Below are 21,424 nucleotides of genomic sequence, written 5' to 3'. Positions count from 1 at the left end.
GGGATATAGGGATGCAGGAATGCAGGAATGCAGGGATGCGGGGATGTAGGGGCGCAGGGATGTGGGGATGCAGGGGTGTGGGAATGTGGGGATGTGTGGATGCGGGGATATAGGGGCACAGGGATGTGGGGATGCAGGGATGTGGGGATGTGGGGATGCGGGGATGCAGGGATGCAGAGGTGCAGGGATGTAGGGGTGCAGGGGTGTGGGGTGCTGGAGCTTGCTGGCCCGGGGCAGCAGAGATGGTGCTGGCAGAGCTGCGCAGCCGCACGGTGAGGCAGCGTGGGCCGCCCGGCGCAGGACGGCTGCCAGCGAGCCGGAGCTGGCAGGGCAGGGTGGGGAAGCAGGAAAGGGAGCCCCGCTCCTCCTCCCCTCGGGGAGAGCTGTGGCTCTCGGCGGGAGGGTTGTGAGTACACACAGACTCTCTGGAGCCTCCCATGTAAATCCTGGCAGGACCCAGCCAGCACTTAGCTCATTCACGTGAGATCACCGTCTTGTTCGGGGCACTTGCACGGGTAGGTACGTGCTGGGATTTCTGCGGGGACCCTGCCCTGGGGGGCTGCCCATGGGTTGGGAGCTGGGAGAAGAGTTCACCCTGTCCAGCCCACTTCCCTCCAGGTCCCTCCTGCAGCAGCATCGTGACGATGTGGCCATGCGCACGTGGCCAGCCTCTTCCAGCCGGCTAGCGGAAACCCACCGGCTCCAACCCAGGGGACGGCAGGTCCGACCCTGGGGACAGCAACGCTTGTATTTACTGCCCCGGCCAAGGCTGTGGCAAGTGGGAGAGCAACGCTGGGAGCAGCGGAGGTGCGATGCCCCGGGCTCCTCTGCCGGCAGCCGCGTGCCCCGGCACGACGCCGGGGTGGTGCGAAGCACGGCCTCCAGGCTCCCTGCAGTTTCCCCTTGGGTAGGATACGGCCTGAGGTCGCCTTCTGTTCTTCTGCCACCCTCAATCATTTTTCCTTTGGTGTTAAAACCTTGTGGGATATTTGCATGCTGTTGTGACTTCCCCTAGCCGCTACCGGTCCAAAGAAAACAGATCCATGTGTTTTAAAATCCTGGCTTACATACCATTCCTCCAGCTTCTGCTCCTTTTTGGGGCTTTTCCTTCTTTCGGTGGATCAGTGACCTGAAAATGCACTTTATGTTTTCCCTCGGAGAGGTAGATGAGAAGAGCTCCGGCATAGCTGCATATTAAACCCGACCTGCTGCCGCTGCCGTCCCCAGCAGCCTTCGCTGCGCTGTCGGCTGCCGCTCTCCCGCCTCCGACAAGTTTTTAATCACTCGCCCCAGATAGATCCGATTAGATTTCCCCCCCCCCCCCAACGAAATCATTAAGTTTCCTGTGCGTATTTCCAGCCATTTAGGCCCCTTTCATGTTTCCCTGACTGTGGAAGCATGCACAGCCCCGCGCATCGGGGTATCCGCGGGAATTTCATTGACAAGCTGCTTATCTTCTCTGCCAGGTCATTAACATGCTGTTTACGCGTTCTGCCAGGTCATTAAGGAAGATGTTAATGAATGACCTCCGCAGTACCCCATTAGATACTCCACCTCCTGCCTCCTCCTCCAGCAAGCTCTGCACGAGTGGGTAGGTTGTTACCTTTTTTATATATAAATATATATATATATTCCCACCATATTGCTGCTGGGATGTATTACCGTGCAGTTTAGGGCTGCTCACACGCCAGCCAATTTGAGTCATTTTCATTATGTTTTCTACAATATTGTTCAAAGAGCTAAAAATAGATCCCTACTGCTCCTCACCCATTGCCATTACTCTTTAGAAGAGGAAGGCGATCTGCTTCTGGCAGAGACTTTTAGCGTGCGTAGCTCGGCTTTCGGTAACTTCTGGATGCTGGGGACCTTTTTCCCCCCCGGCTGCTCTCCCTTCATGTTTTAGGGTGATGCCAGCCGCCTGCCAGGGATGCAGCTTTCGGCATCGCTGCCCTCTCCGCCTCGGCAGCCCGCCAGCTCCGCTCCTCTGCTCTGCCCCTCGTCCAGGGCACGGCCGAAGAAATGAATTTGCTCCCGACGTGGTGAGATGGGGAAACGGTTTGTGCTGCCCTGGGGAGGGGAGCGAGGGATGCGCGGGACCGGCCGCTGCCGCCTTCTCTGCCTCCGCTCGTTCCTCGCAGAAGGCAGAGTAGAGCCGTGAGTTCAATCTCTCTCCCCCATTTCTGAGGCCTCATTAATTTAAGCCAATATTCTTTCCTCCCCAGAGGTCCTGATGAAAGAGAGCAAGTCCATTGAAGATGCTTAAGCATTAAGCCTGTGCTCAAGTTCCATTAAAGTGCCTGATTAAAGCGGTGAATGGCTGGACTCGGACAATGCTAAGTGCTTTCCTGAATCAGGTTCCCTGACTTCCCAGTGCCTGTGGCTGCACACCCAGCTCCTGCTTTCTGCCTCTCTTCTTCCCTGCAGCCCCTGGCCGGACCCTTCTTCAGCTGCCTTCTACATTTTCTCTTTCTTGCAGGGATTCTTTTTTTGGTTTTTTCCTCTTTTTTTTTTTTCTTTTTAACCCTCAAATCCATGAGTGGCCACTTCTGAAGTGATAAAAATCTTATTCCTTGCCTATTTTTTTTTTTTTTCCCAGGCAATTGTAGCTAACAACACCTTAATTATCGCGTCTCTGAAAACTGGTTAAAGATTTTAATACTTCCTTCCCCGGACCATTATGCAGTAGACTTCTCAGCCCCATAAAATGTGCCTTCTGGAACCCGATCGCCTCGTGCTGCTGCATTTCCCTGCTCGGTCCTTGCCCTGACGGTTCAAGTGCCTCCAGGTCCCCCCTTGCCACTCCCCCCCGCTCCTCCCCGGCACCCCGGGCAGGTGGGAAGCGCCAGAGGCGATGGCAGGGCTGCAGGCAGCTGTAGCAGATTTTCAGTTAGAATATGGGCTTTTAATTTAAATCATATTACACAGCTAGCGAAGATGTTGCATCATTTTAATCAGCCAGCACATCTGCAGAAGGTGCAAGTTTCCAGGAGCCGGAGCGCAAGAATGATGGTATAAATCACGGCGAAGGCAAATCCTTGACATCACCTTCATTTCTGAATTTGATCCTCTGATTTAGCAGCGCGGCGCTGGCTTTCTGGCACCCGTTTTGCCTAGCTGTTTGCTATTTAATAGGTACAAGGCTTGTCAGACATCTCCACGCATCCTATGTCCTGGCGTTTCAAAAATCCCTGGGCTGGTTTTTTTGGGGTTTTTTTTGAAAGAGGGTTGGATTAATCATGAATTTTGGCCCCAACCTGCGCGGGGCCGTCTCCCTGGAAAGGCTCCGCTCAGGGAGAGGGGCTGCACCTCTCTCCAAAGCCGTTTGGGATCCACGTGCTGCGGGAGTTCAGCCTGGTGAGATCTCATCCGCTTCATCCCACAAAACAGTTAGGGGAAAAATCTACCAGGTCCCACGGTGCCCATGCCTTTGGGACGAGTGAAGTTGATTCCCCACCGATTTTTATTTAGGTGAGTTTTAAATAACTCAAACGCTTCCCCGGGGGAACCATCCCGCGGCCGAACGGATTTCAGCACTAAGCAGTTTTTCCTGGTGTTCAGCCTAAATTTTCTTTTGCTCTGTTTTATCCCGTTACTCTTTTGCTATAAAATTTCTCGGGTATTTTAAATATGGAGTGGCTGTGGAATACATTTTGGGATGCAGATCATCACTTGGTGAGGGTGTGATTGTGCATGGTAAGAAACTGCAAGCCACGGTTGCTCGAGAGGAAGGGGAGCGACGGTGAGCTGCCGGAGAGCCGCGGAGATTGGGGGTGATGCTGGGTCTTACCAAAGGGGGTACAACAATTTCTGTCTCACCTTGTCCCTTTAGAATGAGGCATTTCAGGAATAACAAAGAAACAGGTGGGAAATCGGGGGGGATCTACCCCCAGAAATTCCGTTACCAGTTTAAATTAGGTTTCAAGGGAGGCGGAAGAGGGGGGGAGCTGGAAGCCAAGAGGCTGGAGTACGGGCGTACTGACGGCGTGGGAAGGGGACGGTGCGATGCGCGGGCAGGGCGGTGTCGGGTCTGGGGGCGGCTGGAGACCCCGGCACTAGAAAGGGAGCCCGGCACAGCGTTACCCTCCCGGGAGCCCACGCGGGAGCTGAGTCCCTTGAAACTCGTGACGCCTGCAGTCATTTAATACGTGGGGCAGCTGTCCCTGCTCAGGACATCAAAGGCAGCCAGAGCCGCCCTTCGCTGCCGGAGCGGGGAGCGTGGGCCAAATCCCGCATCGCCTCTTCTGCATCCGGCGCCACGTCACACCGCGCCTGCACCTCGGTCGGCTCCCCGGGGCTCCGGCCGGCCGTGCCGCAGGAGAACGCCTCGTGCAGCTGGGCCGGGGCTGCGCCGCATCTGTGGTGACGTTCGCCCCCCACGCCTGCGTGCGCATACGTGCCCTTGGCACGGGCTCTCCCAGGCGCTGCTTCCCCGATGTACGGCACGCCAAGCCTCCGGACAGGTGGGAGGGCTGGGGCCGGCGCAGCGGGAGCCTCTGATCTCTGCCTGCCGGGGCTGCGGCTGGGCTTCAGCCAGTGCTGCTGGCAGGTGTGCCCCAGCCGGGCACGCTTGCTCCCTGCACGCTCCCTCTGTGTGCTCTCTCCATGCACACTCACTCTGTGCACGCTCCCTGTGTCTGCTCTCTCCATGCACGCTCGCTCCCTGCACACTCCCTCTGTGTGCTCTCTCCATGCACACTCACTCTGTGCACGCTCCCTCTGTGTGCTCTCTCCATGCACACTCGCTCCCTGCACGCTTCCTGTGCGTGCTCTCTCCATGCACACTCACTCTGTGCACGCTCCCTGTGTCTGCTCTCTCCATGCACACTTGCTCCCTGCACGCTCCCTGCATGTGCTGTCTCTGTGCGTGCTCACTCCATGCACACTTTCCATTCACACTCTCTGTGCACACTCACTCTCTGTGCACTCCCCGTGCACGCTCCCCTGCCTTGTGGCCGGGCGCAGCGCACGGGGACGTCCCCGCTCACCCTGGGGAAGGCGAAGGGCAGAAAAAGGGATGGGAGACGTGACTGCCCATCGCTCCCTGGCCAACAGCTTCCTCGTGACTTCTCTCGCACATCCAGCTCCTCGTGAGAGCACGAGGGTCGCTCACAAGGCCCAGGACTGTTGGAGAAGGACGGGGTGTCGTTGCCCCCCTGCCCCACAACAGCTTAGAGACCCTGCCTCGGCCCTCCGGGACAGCAACCAGCCCTGGGATCACCGCTGCGGCTGAGCCTGGGAACCGTTTCCCAATTAATTTATTTTCTGTTTTACCCAGAACCGCCCGAGGAACCACCCCGGTTCGGCACCACCGATTTCCTTACCGGGCTGGGTGGGAAAAGCAGCGAGAAGGGTTTTCCCCACCTCCCGGACCGGTGCCCACCTCTCCGAGGCGCCCCGCCGCCACGAACGACACCCCTCGCCGCGCCGCGGTGCCCTTCCCACCTCACGAGTGTTTGTTCTGGTGTCTGCCGAGACATTCCTGCGCGGGCGGAGGCGATAAACCCCGGGCGCGCGCGCGCAGCGGGCAGCCATGGCGGCGTGCCGGGCGTGGCACCCACAACGAAGGGGCACCTTTGGGTGCTGGTCGGTGAGTGCTCGCCCCCTCACCCCCTCCGGGATGCACCAGTCAGCTCCAAACTGGTCCCCGCTGGGTCCGAGCCCGAAGCGATGCTGCCTCCATCCCCCCCTGCCCGTCGGGGCGGGTTGGGGCGCAGGGTGGGAGGGGGGGGGACCCGTGGGACCAGCATCCTGCTCCTGAAGGATTCCTGGGCGCTGGATCCCCACCTGAGCCCGTGCCGGGAGAGCCGGCATCGCCATGGCAACCGATCGTGATGTCATCGGCAGAGATGCTGGGGCAGGGATAGCAAGGAACGGGCAGGCAGGGCAGGCAGGGCAGGCAGGGCAGGCAGCGCTTCCCCATTGCTCAGCCACGGGACCCAGGCGGGCCAGGGCAGGTCACCTCTCAATCCTCCCTCCAAAAAAGGAACATAATCATTATATATATATATATTTTTTTTTTTTTTCCCCTCCTTCCTCAAGTGTTTTCCTCTCTTTTGAACGAGGCCGTCATCCGCACGGCGCAAGCCCCTCCCGCACGCCCGGGTTCAGCGGCACGCTGCGCCCCGCGTCGTGCTGTTATTTTCACATGCGGAAAGGTAACACATCCCCACCCAAATCTGAGGGCAGCGCTTTGCCCCGCCGGGTGCCGGAGGAGAAATGCAGAAATAGAGAAATTTAAAAAAAAAAAAAATGTAGCGGAGACAAATGCATCTGGGGGTGTTGTAAAACGAGGGGTTTAACAGTTTCTTAGTTGAAAGTGAGCTGACTCCGGAGGGTTTTTTTTTTTTTTCTCCAATTTTTGCAATAGAAAGCGAATTGACTTGAGTTTTTTAAAATTTTCTTAATAAAAAGTGAACTGACTCCGGAGTGTTGTGGGTTTTTTAATTTTCTTAATAGAGGTTGTTGGATTTTTTTTAAATTTTCTTAATTTTTTTTCTTAATTCTTAAATTTTTTTAATTTTCTTTTTTTTTTAAATTTTCTTACTAGAAATTGAACTGACTCCAGAGGGGCTTTTTTAATTATTTTTTTTTTTTTTGTAAAAGAAAGTGAACTGACTCCGGAGGGGTTTTTTAAATTTTTGTACTAGAAAGCGAACTAACTCAAGTTTTATTTTAAATTTCCTTACTAGAAAGAGAACTCACTCTGGAGATTTATTATTTTTTTTGTAATAGAAAGTGAAATAACTCCAGAGTTGTGTATTTTTAAATTTTCTTAATACAAATTAAACTGACTCCAAAGGTTTGTTTTTCTTATTTTTGTAATATAAAGCGAACTGACTTGAGGGTGGGTTGTTTTTTTGTTTTTTAATTTTCTTAATAAAAAGCGAACTGACTCCAGAGTTGTTGGTTTTTTTTTTTTTTTTTAAATTTTATTAATAGGAATTGAACGAACTCCAGAGGGGTTTTTTTTTTTATTATTTTTGTAACAAAAAACTGACTCCAGAGATTTGTAAAAATTTTTTCTTAACAGAAAGCGAACAGATTATGGAGTTTGGGGGGGGGAGGTTTGCCCCAAATTCGTCCAAAACTTAAGAAAAAAAATAAATTCAAAAAAACTCCCCCAAAAAGGTGAATTTATGTCAGATTTAAGGGTAAATCAGCCTAAACCGGATTCATCCCGCCCTCAAAGCCGGATCAACCGGTATCTCCTCACCGATCTCTCCCCAAGTGCAGGCAGCGCTGCCTGCGGTTTTCAGGCAGGGGCGGGGGGGGGGGGGGGGCCAGCGGCGTCCGCTAGGGGGCGCTGTTGGATCGCGGCTGAATGAAGCGGGGGGGGCGGGGATGGGGACGGGCCGTCGGGGCGCCCCGGCGCCCCGACGGCCCGTCCCCATCCCCGTCCCCCCCTCCTTCCCCTCAAGCGGTGACCGGGAAAGGAAGGGGGTGGGAGGAGGAGGATGGGGGTGGGGGGGGTGGGGGGGGGTGGGGGAAAAGGTACGCGAGCCCTTTAAGAAGAAAAGTGGGCGTATCCCCGCGCCGCAAGGCCCCCCCCCGCTCCGCTCAGCGATTGGTCGCTCCGCTTAGGGCTGCCCGTTGCGTTGCCTGCGCGGAGGAGTAGAGGATCGTCGCGGCGGGCGGCGCCGCTGTGCGGGAGGGGACGGCGGCGGCGGAGGAGGAGGCGGCGGCGGCGGGACGGGAGACGGAGGAAGGCGGCGGGGAAGCGGCATGGGCGCCTGACGCCCGTCCCGTCCCGCCGCCGAGGGACGATGGCGCGGCCCCGCGGCGGGCGGTGGTTGCTGGGCGTCCTCCTCGCCCTGTGCCGCTTGGCCGCGCCGCTCGCCAAGAGCCTGGAACCGGTGTCCTGGAGCGCCGGTAACCCCAAGTACGTGCGGCGGAGGGTGCGCGGGGGAACGGAGAAAAGGAGGTGGTTGGGGGGGGGGGGGACCTGCCAGGCACCCCCTCGGCAAAAAAGAAAAAAAAAAAAAAAAGAACAAAAAAAACCCCCAAAAAATCCGGGGCTTAAAGTCGGGGAAATGTCAGAAAGATAAAATTAATCAAAACGGCAAGATTTTTAAAGAAAAAAAAATCCCCGCACCGCGAAGAGGGGCTGGAGGCTGCGGTCGACGGACGGAGAGGAGCGACCCCCGGCTGGAGCAGGGACCCTTCGGCCAGCCCCGCGCTCGGCTGCTGCGGGCTCGGACCGTGCCGGGCGAGAGTGTGCTGATGTTTCGGGTTTTAAATCTCAAAAATTCTTTTGCTTTTAAAAGATTTTCTTACCTTTACAATGATTTTTGATTTTTTTTTTTTAAAACCGTGGTGGTTTTATTTTTTTAAATTTTAAAAAATGTTTTATTTTACTTTTTTTTCTTCGCTTTTTTTTTCCCCTTTTTTTTTTTTTTCTTTTTTTCCCCGGGATTTGGGGAGGCTCCGCGGGCGCCGTCGCCCCTCGCCTTGCCGCGCTCCGGAGGGTGCCGGGGGGGGGGGCCCGGCCCGAACCGCCGCTCCCCTGCACCGCGCCGACGCTAGAGTTGGATTTATTTATTTTTATTGGGTTTTTTTTTCCTTTTTTTTTTTTTCCCCCTGGGTTTTCTCTTCTAAACGGAGGCCGCGGTGGGGGTCTGCCGGCGGTGGGAGCCGGGGCGGTCCGGGTCCGAACAAAGCCTCACCGCAGCCCTGCTCCGCCTATGTACATACAGCGAAATTATATCTATATATATATATATAAATATACGTGCGGTGTGTGGATGCGTACGTGTCCGTGCCCCGGCGGAGGGGCAGGAACAATGAGAAGGGGCTTTTCCAGCGCGCCGGGATGAAGGGCGAGGAGGAGGAGGAGGAGGAAGGCGCTCGGTCGCTGCTGGCTGGGGCTGGCGGTGTCGGGGCGGTTTGGGCAGCCCCCTTGCTGGGCTTTATCTTGTAGATCGCGGAGCGTTTGTTTGTCTTAGTCCCTTCTCGGTCTAAAAAATAAATATCCTGCTTTTAGCCTGATTTTTTTTTTTTTCTTCCCCCCTTCTCCACCACATTTCTCGAAAAGAAAAATCCAAGAGTTTTTGAGGGTTGGAGAGAGCCGACATAATTTGGACGACCTTCCTGCTTGGACGCTTATATTCCAACCGAACATTTATCTCTTTAATTTTTTTTGTCTGTGGGGGGAGAAAAGCAACTTTGCTGGCACACGCGTGTGCACACACGCTCTGGGACGAGGGCTGGGGCGGCTGCGAGGGCTCCCAGAAGTTAATTCTCCAGCTTGGTGAGGGGTTTTGGTTTTTTTCCTTTCCTTCTTTTTGGAGATGCGTCCGTTGGCTGTGAGCAGAAAAAGCCTTTACCCTGGGGAATAGATCCGTTGCGTTTGTGAGTCCGTGATGTCGGCGAAGGGGACGCAAATCAGTTCCGTAAAATACGGTTTTAGCTGAAAAAGGGCGGCTGGGGTTAGAAATGGCTTTGGCTTGGTGGTGGGGGCCGCCATGTCGCCCCAGTCCGCTTGGTCGGTCTTGGCTTTTATTAAATTTCCAAGGCCTGGGAAGCTGGGCGGAGGCGGTGGCGATTGCGGGGGGTACGCCGGGAGCTGGGGGGGTGGCACGCCGATGGGTTTTCCACCGTCCTCCCCATCTGCCGGGGGGGGCTGCCTGCGCCGGCACCAAGCCCCGGGCATGGTGGGCTCGAGGCATCGCTCCCCGGCGGGGCGTGCGGGGGTGGGCTGAGGTGGTTCTTGGTTCTCCCCCCAGTTTGGAGCGTGATGGTCGTCCGCCCTCGCTGCTGTGTTCTGGTCGCGTGCCATCCTGCGTGGGGACGGCTCCTGTGGACGCCTGGCGTGGGGCGGCAGCCCCGGGGGGCTCGGGGTGCTTCCCCAGCCCTGTCACCCCACAGGGATGGGAGAAGGTGGGAAGTGCCCGAAATGTCGGCGTTCCCACCCAGAAATGGCTCAGCCAGGGCGGGACGGGCGCTGGGGAGGGAGCGACGGTTGGGTTTTGCCACGGTGAGGGTTGGCGGTGCCCGGCCGTGCTCCCACTCGCGCCCATCGGTCTGTGCCCGTGCGGCCTGAGCCCGGACCCTCGTCTGTGGGGTCTGTGTCCGGGGTCCCCCGCTGTCTTGTCTCCCTTAACGCTCCTGCCTCTGACTCTTGCAGGTTGCGTGGCGTTGGGCAGAGCCTCTTCACGGCCGCCCCTGCCTGCGAACAAAGTTGAGCAAAAAAACCCGTCTGGGGAACCGCCTGCTGTACAAAGTCCGGTTCTAGTTTGAGGAAAAGCCATGCTTTTTGTTAGACTGGGCTTACTCCCTGGGTAGACGCACCAAAATCCCCCACGCGCGCTCGCCACCGCGCTTTGGGCTTTCGAGCCCCTTCCTGCGGGCCGTGCCGTGTCCGTGCCAGCCCTCCGCCCCACTCCGCCGAGCTCTAACTCTTGTTTTTAGAGTAAAGAGAGCTAAAGCCTTTAAAAATAGCATCATTAAGTGGAATTTTCCAACAGATAGAAGGAGAAAGCGTCGCGCGTTGGGCCCGTCTGGCCTTGGTGGTGTCACTGTAAATAATGAAAATATTTTTCTGCCCTTTCCTCCCCTGGGCAGCTCGGGGTTGCGCTTACAAAGTGTGGGCTTATAACTCGGTTGGGACGTCACCGGGAGGTTCCTGATCTCGTGGTGGTTATCAGGGGGACGCTGATAACACAGCCGATAGAAGGAACGATTTCCTAATTGAGTTAAGACCAGCTTAAGCCGCAGCGCTGCGTGCCGCGCTGGGGAGACGTTTCCCTTCGGCTCCTTAGGTGCATGTGGAAAGGCCAGCGGTGTAATTGTCACCGTCTTCCTATTGTGGATAATTCCGTGTCTTTAAAGTGGGGGGAGAAATAGGCCGAGAAATGCTTTTGGTGGATAAAAGGAAAAATAGTCACAAACCTGCGCTCGGGACAAGCTCAGGCTAAATCCAACCCCGCCTGAGCGAGCTTTCCCTGGGATGTCTGCGCAGCCCCTCGGAAGGGGTCTCGGGGAGCCAATATGGTTTTAATTTTATTCCATCGCGTCCGAAGGGGGCTTCATGGGGGGGGGGGGGGATGGAGGGAGGGTGCTTTTGGGATTTAATCAGCCCTTTTGCTGCTCGGCTGCTGGCAGCCGGGGGATGGAGGGAGCGTGCTCTTGTTGGACGGCCGGGAATTGCAGGAGAAGTTCTGGCTAAATCCTTCCTGAACTCCCTTGGCTGTAATTTTGGAGAAATATTGACCCTGGTGGGTTCCTGTGCCGACCGTTAAAAGGAAGCATTCCTAATAAAATATGGTTTGGAAAATTCATTTCAGGCTGGAATTCGCCTCTCCAGAAAGTATTTTAATGAGGAGGTGGGGGAAATGGGACACATCATCCGCGCGGCTCCGAAGAGTGGGTCGTTTCGGCTCTGCTTTTCTCTCTTTCCCCTATATAAAGTTTTACTCGGCTCCACTCTCTCGCTAGCTCTGCGGAGCAACCCAGCAACTTTCTAAAAACAAGACCAACTATTATTTTTTTTTAAAAAAAAAAAAAACTAAGCATGGAGGAGGGGAAAAAACCAACCAGGCAAAAGTCTGATCCTTTGTGATATTTTTATTCTGTCTTTAATGACATTATGGTGTCCCATAGAATTCTGTAAGCGCTGCGATTGAAGCCTGGCCTATCCTTGTTTGTTTTTTTTTTTTTTAATGTGTTTTTACGAGGGACAAAGTGCTCGCGGGAAGGCTGTTTCCGAGGGGAAGGGCTGGCCTGCGGCTCTGCATCGGTGGGCTCACACTTGTCGGAGCAGATGTAATTTAATTACCGTACCAGTGGGCGCATGAGGCGCTTTGCAGTATAAGGAGTTAGGGAAATAGTGAAAACACGCTGCTGCTTTTTAATTAAAAGCTGCGTTTGGCTCACGGAGACTTTGGAGACCGGGAAGCGGCGGCTCCCCGGGGATGGGGGGCGCGGGGGGTCCCGTCAGCGATCCGATGGCCCCCATGTGTACCTCTGCCTCCCCAGGGCTTTGCTTGATCTCCAAAGGTTGGTTTAGATGAAGCGAGCCTGGACGGTCTGCATCCCGGTTGGAGTTTCCCTCTGGAATGGAGGAGATCTTTCCAAGCGTGCTGGGAGGGTGCTCCGGTGCTGGGGGGACCCTTTGCTGGGTGCCGTGGGGTTGTGCTGGTGGAGGGAGCCCGGCGTGGGGCTCTTGAGTGCCCTCCCAGCACGGAGGGCTCTTGCTCTCGCTCCCCCCGAGGCAGAAACCCCCGTGTCCGTCCGACGTGTCGGTGGCGAGGTTACCCTTCTTGCTGTGCCTGGAGGAAAGGAGCACCCAGGGCTCCTTGCGTGTCGTTTGGGAATGGCTTCATTAACTTAAATTAAAAATTAAAAGAAAAAAAAAAAGTGAAGGCAGGGCTGCGGCTATTGCAGTAGCTGGGTAAATACCACTGGATTCTATAAAATGGATTTAACTGCTTCCTTTAAAAGAAAAAAAAAAAAGAGCCATGATGGGGTGGCTGATTGATTGTAAAAGGAGCCGTAGCTTTCTCCAGAGCAAAACAGCTGCTCCAGCTCCTGGGAGCCGCGTGGCAGCGGGGCCGGGACGGGGCTCTCGTGCCATTTCTGCCCGAGCGGGGCTGGGGGGGAGCTGGGGGGTGCTCCCCTCCGCCGCCATGCCTGAACGACTCCATCGCTTCTGGCTTGAACTTGCTGCTTGGATGCCGGTCCCAAACAGGGATGTACCCACGGCCTGGCCCCGGCCGGGTGGGCAGGGGTCCCCTCTGAGCAGCTTCACTGGGTGGGCAGGGGTCTCCCGGAGCCCCACGCGTGTTTGTACGGGTCACGGGGATCGCGGAGAGCTGCGACGCGCGTGCAGCCCCGTGCACGACACACGTCGGGAGGTGTTTGGGTTGTCCCCTGGGAACTGGGCGCTTAGCAGTAGGGACAGCCCCTTCTTTCCACCCAGGATTTCTGGGTCCTGCCTGCCCCACAGCTTCTCCCGTGGCTCTCCAGTCCCTGCCCCGCTGGCAGGGCACCCCGTCATCAGCGGAGCGGAGGCTGGGAAGCCGGTCTGCCCGAGGAGCACTGGGGTCCGGTGGGAAAACATCTTGTACCGATCAGTAGCACATGCTACTTGGAGTCTGGCAGCTGAAACAGGGTGGGGAGAAACAAAGCTGAAATCCATTCTGTGTCTAATTAATGATTGCTTGTATCGGGAGAGCAGGAGGAGGACTCTGGGCTCGGCGCTATCGTGGCGTCACATCTGGGCAGGAATGTGGCAGCGGTGCTGCGGGGCTTTTGTTGTGCTCGCCTCCAAAGAGCTGGGTCCTTTCTGCTGCTTTCCGACGCTTTTCTCCTCCCCATCCTCCCCGTCCCTCGCTCTGGGGCCGGTGGCATGGCAGGGAAAACCCCCCTCCGGTGAGCGGGAGGGGTGGTGCTGGTGTTCTGCCTGCTCGTGGAGAGGTTCGGCAACCCTCGGCACCCGCCCGGCATCCTTCATGGAGGTTTTTCTTGCCCCTTGTGCTTTGTCTCCGGTCGGAGCACCGGTGCTCTGCTCATGGCTGTGCTGGAGCCTCGGGATCCCGGCTCTGCCAGCCTGGCCAGGCTCGGTCCCAGACGAGTTGGACCGGCCGGGGCTAAATGTCCTGCTTGGTTAGGCTGGATTTGTGCGTGGGGTGGGGGTTCGGGAGCTCGTGGGCGATGCCTGGAGGGGAGGCTCGGGGGGGGCCTCCTGCACCCTCCGCCCTGGCAAGGGCTGGAGAATGGGGGGCAGGTCTGGGGGGCTACTCATGGTGTTTCAGCGAGCGACGGCTTCTCCTCAGCGAGCTCTCCCTGCCGGCGCCCCCGGGTGGGATCCGACCCGGCTCAGGTGCCGGCGTGGCAGTGCCGCCCCTGCCGAGCCGAGCAGCTGCACTTCAAAAATGCCAGCTATTTATAACCCTGCCCGGCTGCTCTGGAATAACCTTTTCCTACCCGCAGCCGGCCCTTCCCAGGTGGGCTGCTCCCCCTTTCCGTGGGACCGGGCTTTGCCAGCGGCGCTGCCGCGGGGGCCGCACGGAGAGCCGGAGCAGGGGGGGCAGGTGAACTTCCCTCCGTGTTTTCCAAGGGCTTCGTCCTGCCGTGATGCTGCGCCTGCGCGTACGTCCACGTGTGCCGCGTCTGCTGGCCCGGCCGTTGGCGGGGTTGGGTTGCGGCGAGCGGCTTTGTGCTAACCCGGTTTGACGTGGGTCGGCTCTTGCTGGCACCGACGTGGAGGTGCTGGGGGTGGGATGCTCGGGGGCTGCTGCATGAGCTCTCTGTCCCTGCTCCCTCAGGCTGGAGTTTCGGAAGCGGTGTGAAGGCCTGGGGTGGGTGCCCTCCCTGGGAGGGGGGGGTCCTGCCTGGTTTTGGTGGCACCCGAGCCTGCCTCGCCGCTCCGTGTGTGGTGATGGGATGCGAGCGTCCCACCTCCCGGCAACCTCTGTCCAGTGCTGGGGTGGCCAGCAGCCCCCGGCTGGCAGGGTGAGCCCAGCCTGGGGACCGGCTGTCCCGCCTGGCTTTCGGCACCCAACGGCTCCTGGGTAGGCTCTTCAGAACAGGCAAAGTGCGTTTTCACGGCTTATCAGCGATAAATACTCTTACACCATTAATATCGATCACCGAGCAGTTGCATGTTTTCCTTCTCGTTAAGGCTGGGAAGCGTCTGTGGTCGCACGTGCATTAGTGGCAAGGCTGAGACTTGATGCGTTCTTCTCTTTCCTACCTATTTTAATGTTTTAATGGGTTTCTGAATCGTGTGAGCACAGTCCGGTGTGGGGGTTTGCGGGCAGGGACGGCAGCTCGCGTCTGGCAGCGGTGCGGGGGGATGCTCGGGGATGCGACGGTGGCGCTGGGCTCCGGCGTTCTTTGTCTGGGCTCGCTGTAGTATTGCAGCCGAACGCGAGGGGGAGGTCCGCGGCCCCCTGGCTCCCACCAGGGTTTTGGGGGGCAAGTTCTCAACGTGCGTTGGAAAGGGAGAATGGGTGTAAAGGTGCTTCTTCCCCCCCCCCCCCCCCCCGCCCTGAAAGCGAGGGGCGGCCGGGTTTTGCCTGGGCGGGGGGTCAGGGCGGGCTCCCCCTGTGCCGGCAGGGCTGCCGGCGTCCCCTGCCTGCGGCCGGGCGGGCAGCATATGGAAAGGATCTGGGTGTAATATCCCGGGCTGCAGCGCGGCTTTGCTGAAGAGGCCACTTCAGCAGGGGACGCGGCGTGGTTAGTCCTCCCGGCTGACACATCCCAGGCCTTCCTCAGACTTGAAAGAGCTCGAGTTCGCCTTTGAATCTGAGGATTTATAGCCCTTTTAGGCCTCTCCAATAAAAGCACGGCTCCCTCCTCAGACAGAGCCCACCGTGTCCCTCCTCCAGGCTCATTATCCTGGGGATTTGTGTTGCTTGCTCTCGCTCTGTTGTTCGCTACCGCCGCTTTCTTCAGATGTACGGCCGAGAACTTCAGAGCATAAAAGCAGAGCCGGAGGAGCTGCGGGTCCCGGCCGCACCGCCAGGATGCGGCCCCTGCCATGATCTTGGGCAAACGCGGCTCCGGAGCCAGCGGCGTGCGGGGAGAGGACCCCCTCATTTGATGATGCTGAGGATGCGGCAGCATCTCCCCCTGCGGCTGGGGAGCATCAGCTGCCCTTGGGTAGCCGGTGATCCTCCTGCCATCCCTGGAGGGCTGCGAGCGATCCGGGATGAGGTCCCATCCCTCCGGAGAGCGCGGGGCGAGCGGCGTGCGTCCACCCTGCCCGCCTGGTCTCGGCACATGTGGGCACTTAAGCATCCTCAGCCCCACAGCTCATGTCTGCTTTATACAGGCACATCAAGCCTCTAACTGTTTAAAGAGAGGCTTAGGAAAGAGTCCAGAGAAACGACATAATAATTATTGTATTACAAATTGTTTCCTTTAATGGGCCCTGTCGGATCGCTCAGTCTGCTAAACACATTGTGCCCTCCCCCAGCCCCGCGCTGCCGCGGCCCCTTTCCACTGCTCCAGCCCCACTGGAAAATTCCTCCTGCCGAGGAGCCCGGGCGGTGGGGCGAGGGATGGGGGCTGCGTGGGGACCCCCCGGGGGCTCCGCCAGGGGAGGGGAGGATGGAGTGGCCGTGTCCCCGAGGAGAGGTCCTGTCCCTGCGGGTGGGCGGTGGTCCTTGCCCCTTGCCTTGCTCCGGAGCGGTGCGTTGCCATCCCAAGGGCTTTTGGGCCAGTGGCACCCCCTTCCCCCCCCAGTTGCTGCTTGGGGCTCAAGGGCACCTACTCACCAGGCAAAAACTTCTTGCCCTGCCTGCACCAGTGCCGCAGGCAGGGCAGGATGGGCAGAGCCGGGTTCCTGCCCTTCCCCGGCGTTTCGGTGCTTGCGTGGTGGTGGTGGTGGTGGTGGACGGCTCCCAGGCAGCTTTTTGGCAGCTCCCACCCCCGAGGGCTGCGGGGTGTAAGGAGAGGAGCCACGAGCGGCAGTGTGAATTTTTTCGTTGCCCCCAAAGAATAAACGTGTTGGAATTAAGCAGCAGGTTACGTTTCTTCAAGGCCGAGCAGCAAATATGTTTTAAATTTGGCAGCCGGCAGCAGAGAGCGGGTGGGAGAAATTTTCCAGGTATTGCGTTACACTTTCCCCTAAAAGGGCTCTGCTTTGGGGCTGGGGATTAAAGGGGGGAGCGGAGGGGGCCGCATCCCCTGGGGGGAGCGCACCCCCTCCCTCGCACGTGCTCGCAGCCCCGTGCGCTCCCCGGGGCGCGGGGGCCGTGCTGCTCGCCCCGGCTGACTCAGGCCCTGCCCGGGGCTGGGGTGCGCTGCGGGGGACGGCCGGGATTAATTTTTGGGCTTCCTCCCTCTGGGCGCGATGGGAAATTTCCACCTGGCTGTGGGCACCGCCCCGCTCCCCCGGCCTGCCGGGCTCTGCCTTGCCCTCCTCTCCTCCTCTGATGTCTTTAATGAACGCTTCATGCAAGAGTGAACCTGGGATCCACTCCCAGCACGGAACTGGGGCTCGGCCAATTACTCAATTATTTTGGGAGAAGAAATGTAAAAAAAAAAAAAAAAAATTCTTTTTTGGTTTTTTTTTTTTTTGGGAAGGTCTGGTCAATGCATCAGCCAGCACCCCCTCTCCTGCGAGGACGAGCTGGGGGGGGGGGGGCTCTGTGTAGCCCCTGCCATAGTGACCTCTCGCTGAGCCGCGTCGTGTCCCCCCTCCCCGTGTTGGCAGGATGGGGTGCTGCGCACCAAGCCAGAGACGGGGTCTCGGCAGCTGCCTGCGCTCTGGCTCGCTGCCTGTCCCCCCTCTACCCGGCTGTCCCTCCCAGCACATCTCTTGTCCCTGCGTAGCCAGTCGGGTGGTCCATGAGCATCCCCTCCGGAGCTGGCACGGGTGCATCCCATTGTTCCCAGCTTCCTTCGCAGCAGCAGGAGGAGGAGGAGATGCTTCCCCAGGAGGTGGGGAAGGGCCATCCCAGTGCTGTCAGGGGGTGCAGAGCCCCCTTCCCTCTCCCTGGGCAGGGCTGCGGTGCCCTGTGGTCCCCACCGCCCGAGGGGCACGGGGGGCCCGGCTGGGTTGGGCTTTCAGGAAGGGCTGGAGGTGGCTGGAATTTCCCCTTCAGCTGTATTTGGGTTTAAATTTGTATTTTTCTTATTTCACGTAAATTCTGTGAGGACGCAGCCTCTGCCTGCGCATCCATGCCAGTGCGTGCTCTCCGGTGGCGTGCCTCCCTCCCCGGTACCCGTTAGCGGTGCCTCGGCTGTAGCTAATTGCTGAAATAATTGGGGCAGCAACAGCCTGGCAAGGCAGCGGTGCTGGGCTGGTGTTGGTGGAGGGAGAGAGAGAGGAGGGTCTGTCCTGGCCCCCCCCCAGCCCTCTGCCATCCCTCCGTCCTGTGCCTGTTGCTGCAGTAGGAGAACTTTTTCCTATTTTCTTTTTTTTTTTCCACTTGCCTGAGCTCTTTGGCGGGGATAGAGGATGGAGGAGCGCCCACGCGAGGGATGCTGGGGGTGTTGGTTCGGTGTTCCCTCTGTGGAAGCGATGGGTGCCGGGGAGGCTCTGCGGGGTCCCCCCATCCCTGTAGCTGTGGTGGAGGCGGTGGGGGGGGGCACAGCCCCTGCTGGGTTTGGTGGTGGCACGCGATGGTGTACAGGCCAGCTTCGCGTCTTGGGATTTTCCCCTCGTTTTCCTTTGCAGAATTAAACTTTGTTCCCAAAAAGGCTGGGGAGGGGATGACACCCCAGGGTAAAGGTGGGGAGCAGCCGGTACCATCCCAGGGACCGGTTCCGGTGACGATCCCGCGTGGCCCGGGCGAGGGGGTCCCACGCGAGTCCCTTCCCAGGAGCAGTTCCTGATTCCAGGGAGGTTTAACACTTGATGATGCTTTTGATTTCTGCCCTGACTTGGTTAGCGATGGGCGCTGCTTCCCTAATTACCCCCTTCATGTGGGGCTGCGCTGGGTGTTTGTGCTTACCCGGACTCTCTTTCTCTCAAGAGACAAAAAAAAAAAAAAAATACCCTGCAAGGGCGTGTGCGGGGTGGGGGAGCGCAGCGTGCTTTCCCATACCACGCAGGAATCCTACAGCACTCTTCATATAGCCCTGGGTGCTCCCACCCACGGCAGGCAGTTTCATGCTCCTTGGCTGGTTTCATAACATCCAGGAGAGGCACGAAAGTCTTCCAAAACCACCTCCCTTTGCTGCGCTGAGCCCGTGGGCTCGGGAAGGTGGGTGCCCCCTTTTAGGGTGCCGACTCGGGGCTGGGGGTTCGCTGGTCGTGCCACCCGGCCGGGAGAGCACCGGTGCCCACCCAGGATCCCTTCTTGGCTGGGTTTTACTCCTTTTGGGGTGCAGGCTGCGTGTTGTGCCTGGGCGCGTTGCGGTGGCAGGGAAAGTGCAGGGACGATTGCTGCTGTCCCCGGGGCGGGCGAGGGGTGCGGGGTCCTCCTGGCTCCTGCTCTCCTGGGCAAGGTCCTTTCCTCCTGACTTTTTTCCTCTTTGAGGATGGAGGCGTGTGGACGGTCCTGCAGAGCTCCCAGGAGTTCCTCCATCCCTGTAAAGCAGGCAGAGGCTTGTGGGACATCAAACTTGCAAGTGAAGCATTAATGTGCTGTGGCTTTGTCCCAGTGCGCAGACGGAGCAGAGAAATTTTCGTATTTCTTATCCGAGAGTGCTTTCTCCTGAAGGTGCCTACAGGTGCCCATCCCTGGTGCACCCGATTCCCCCCGTGTGCCTGCGACCTGGCAGGAGGGACCTTGCCTGCCCTTTCTCCGTTGGGAAAAGCTCTGCTGCCTGCTTCTTGTTGGGGAGGGGGTGAGAATCCCTTTCCTAGTTCATTAAAGATGAAGAGATTTGTTGATAGTACGAATGGTTTCCTTACACAAGGACGGGGAGTGGGTGACAGATACGAGAGCGGTGGGATAATTGCTTCCAGATGCTGCCTCCCCTCGTCGCTGGGGCCGTGTGTGTTCCAGCGCTCTGCCAGCGCCAGCGAGCAAAACCCAAGACTTAGCCCAAAACCGGGGGCTGGCCCGAGCGGTTTCAAACAGCTCAACCTGCCGCGGCTCTTGATTTCACCGCATCTCCTGGCTGCCGGGGTGGTCCTGTGTGGACGTGGGAGCGGGATGGCTCCTGAGCTGCGGCTCTCCCAGTTGTCCCAGCCCCTGAGCTGGGGCTTTGTGAGAAATGCCGAGTGCTGCGGGGCTGGGGATGCGATCCGGAATTGGCAGCGCCGGCTGCGTTGTGCGTGGCGGGCGGTTCTCCCGGAACCCGGCTTCCCCGTGGCTTGCGCCGCCTTGGGATGCTTGTGCCGTAAACACTGTGTTTTTTGGCATCCGGGCTTTCTTGCAGAGAGCATCGTTGCTAGCAATACTATTAATGATTATTTATTGGTTCTTAATGCCAAATAACGTAAACATCTGGCTAACGCAGCACACATGTTGCTCGTGCAGCGGGACATCTCCGAGCGTTCGGCGTTGGGTTTACGCGCTTTATGAATTGGAAGAAGGCAAATGGTGGGTTGTTTTGATAAACTCCCCTGAAGGTAGAGATTCTTGAAGGGCTTCGCTGCTGACCTTCTTGTTAATTACTGCTCTGCAGCGCCGGGAGGACCAGCTGAAAGGGAGTAATGAAGCGTTGTCATCCGGCGTGCTCGGCCCGGCCAGGGCCCCGCGAGGAAAACGCCGCCTCCCTTTTGCACCGGGGATGTGTGTCTCTGCGTGTTTATCGAGCTGCTTCCCCTGCCTGGTAGATCGGAGCCTCAACTCCTAAGACCTATTTTAAGGTTACAGTTCTGACCTTGATTTACACCGGCGATGGGTGTTGATGCAGGATTTTTCCCAAGGTAACTGCCGTAGAGGTAAATCTAGCTGATAAGAAAGGTGCTGGGGAAAAAAAGGGAGCAAAATGGCTTGCTGTTGTGTTGCCTGCTGATGGACGTGGATTATATTCCCCTGCAATTTCCCCTGCTCTTAGCCCCGGACAAAGCTTGGTGGGAAGGAGAAAGGAAAATTTACTACTCCTGTGATTTCGGTAGCGCTTCTCAAGGTGAGCGTTGAGTCACTTTGCCTGGTACCAGCTCAGCAGTTCCACCTCATCCCCGGAGAGTGTCTGAAGTCACACAGGGAGAAATAATGCTTGGGGTTAAAAATAGATGCTGACAATAGGAAGGGAGGACTGGAAAAGCTCCGTGTCAGGGAGGTGGACGGAGCCTGGCGAAAGGCATCGGGATTGCGCTGCACTGCTAGAGCTGGGCTTTGATGGGTTAGGCTGGAATTAAACCGCATAACCCGGAGCAGGCTTCGCTCTTGGACCTGGCTGTCAATCAGCCGGGGGAAAGCGCTTCTGTTTCTAAGGGTCTTGCGAAAGTTTGTCAGTGAGGATGTGGTGCTGGCGGGGCCAGGGCTGGGAGAAGAAAGAAGCTCGTTAAATCCTGATTGTGGGAGGAGGGCAGGTGGGACACGGCCTTGGAGAGCGTGGCACTGGGCAGAAATGTTCCAGCTGCCCTGGCATTTTTTAGGACTGATCTGGAGAGGGAGGTGCTTAAACTCGATCCACTTTGTCACCAGCTGGGATGCGCAGTCCTGCCCAAAGCGCTTTGTCCGGCTGTCCCAGTGCCACCAGTAACCGCCTCGCTGGGAGAGAGGTGCGCAGGATGCCGCTCGGCGGTGCTGAGGGGAGGGTGCTGAGCGGTGCGGGGCTGCTAATTCTCCAACCCTTGCCCAAGGCTTTTGTTAAAGCTCATTAAAACCATCTGTGGTTACCGGAGCCTGACCAGAAAGCCCGGGCGGCAGTGGCGGCTGGGGCAGCCGAGTCCCCGTCCCCGTGATGGGGACATGGCCAGCACCGTCCCCCCGGGGCAGCCGCCAAGCAGCGGGCGGGAGGAGAGGGGGTCACAGCTCCCGCTGGAGCGGGACCAGGAGCGATTCCGGCTTCTCCCTTAGTTTAAAGCTTTTTCCCTTTCTCTCCTGTTTCTTGGCAGCCCGCTCGGCCCCTC

At 57.8% G+C, this 21,424-nt stretch overlaps 1 protein-coding gene and 1 long non-coding RNA gene across 3 annotated transcripts in view; both read left to right on the top strand.

Moving 5' to 3' along the window:
* The first annotated feature begins 415 nt into the window (after window positions 1–415).
* Window positions 416–3,627, top strand: LOC129211950 (uncharacterized). 2 transcript variants are annotated; one of them, XR_008579016.1, is made up of 5 exons: window positions 416–519; window positions 619–907; window positions 1,499–1,591; window positions 1,904–2,039; window positions 2,223–3,627. It is a non-coding gene; the product is annotated as an uncharacterized LOC129211950 (long non-coding RNA). The 2 variants fall into 2 exon arrangements; XR_008579017.1 differs by having other exon boundaries at window positions 461–515.
* A 3,989-nt stretch (window positions 3,628–7,616) lies between these two features.
* The window catches only part of EFNB1 (ephrin B1), a 53,495-nt gene continuing 39,687 nt past the window's right edge, over window positions 7,617–21,424 (top strand). The window contains exon 1 of the mRNA XM_054839752.1: window positions 7,617–7,879. Coding sequence (XP_054695727.1) covers window positions 7,764–7,879 — 116 coding nt within the window. The 5' untranslated portion in view covers window positions 7,617–7,763. The remainder of the gene's footprint in view (window positions 7,880–21,424) is intronic.

Source organism: Grus americana, chromosome 12, assembly GCF_028858705.1.
Source record: "Grus americana isolate bGruAme1 chromosome 12, bGruAme1.mat, whole genome shotgun sequence".
NCBI classification, from domain to species: domain Eukaryota; kingdom Metazoa; phylum Chordata; class Aves; order Gruiformes; family Gruidae; genus Grus; species Grus americana.
This window is presented reverse-complemented; position numbering and strand designations above follow the sequence as displayed.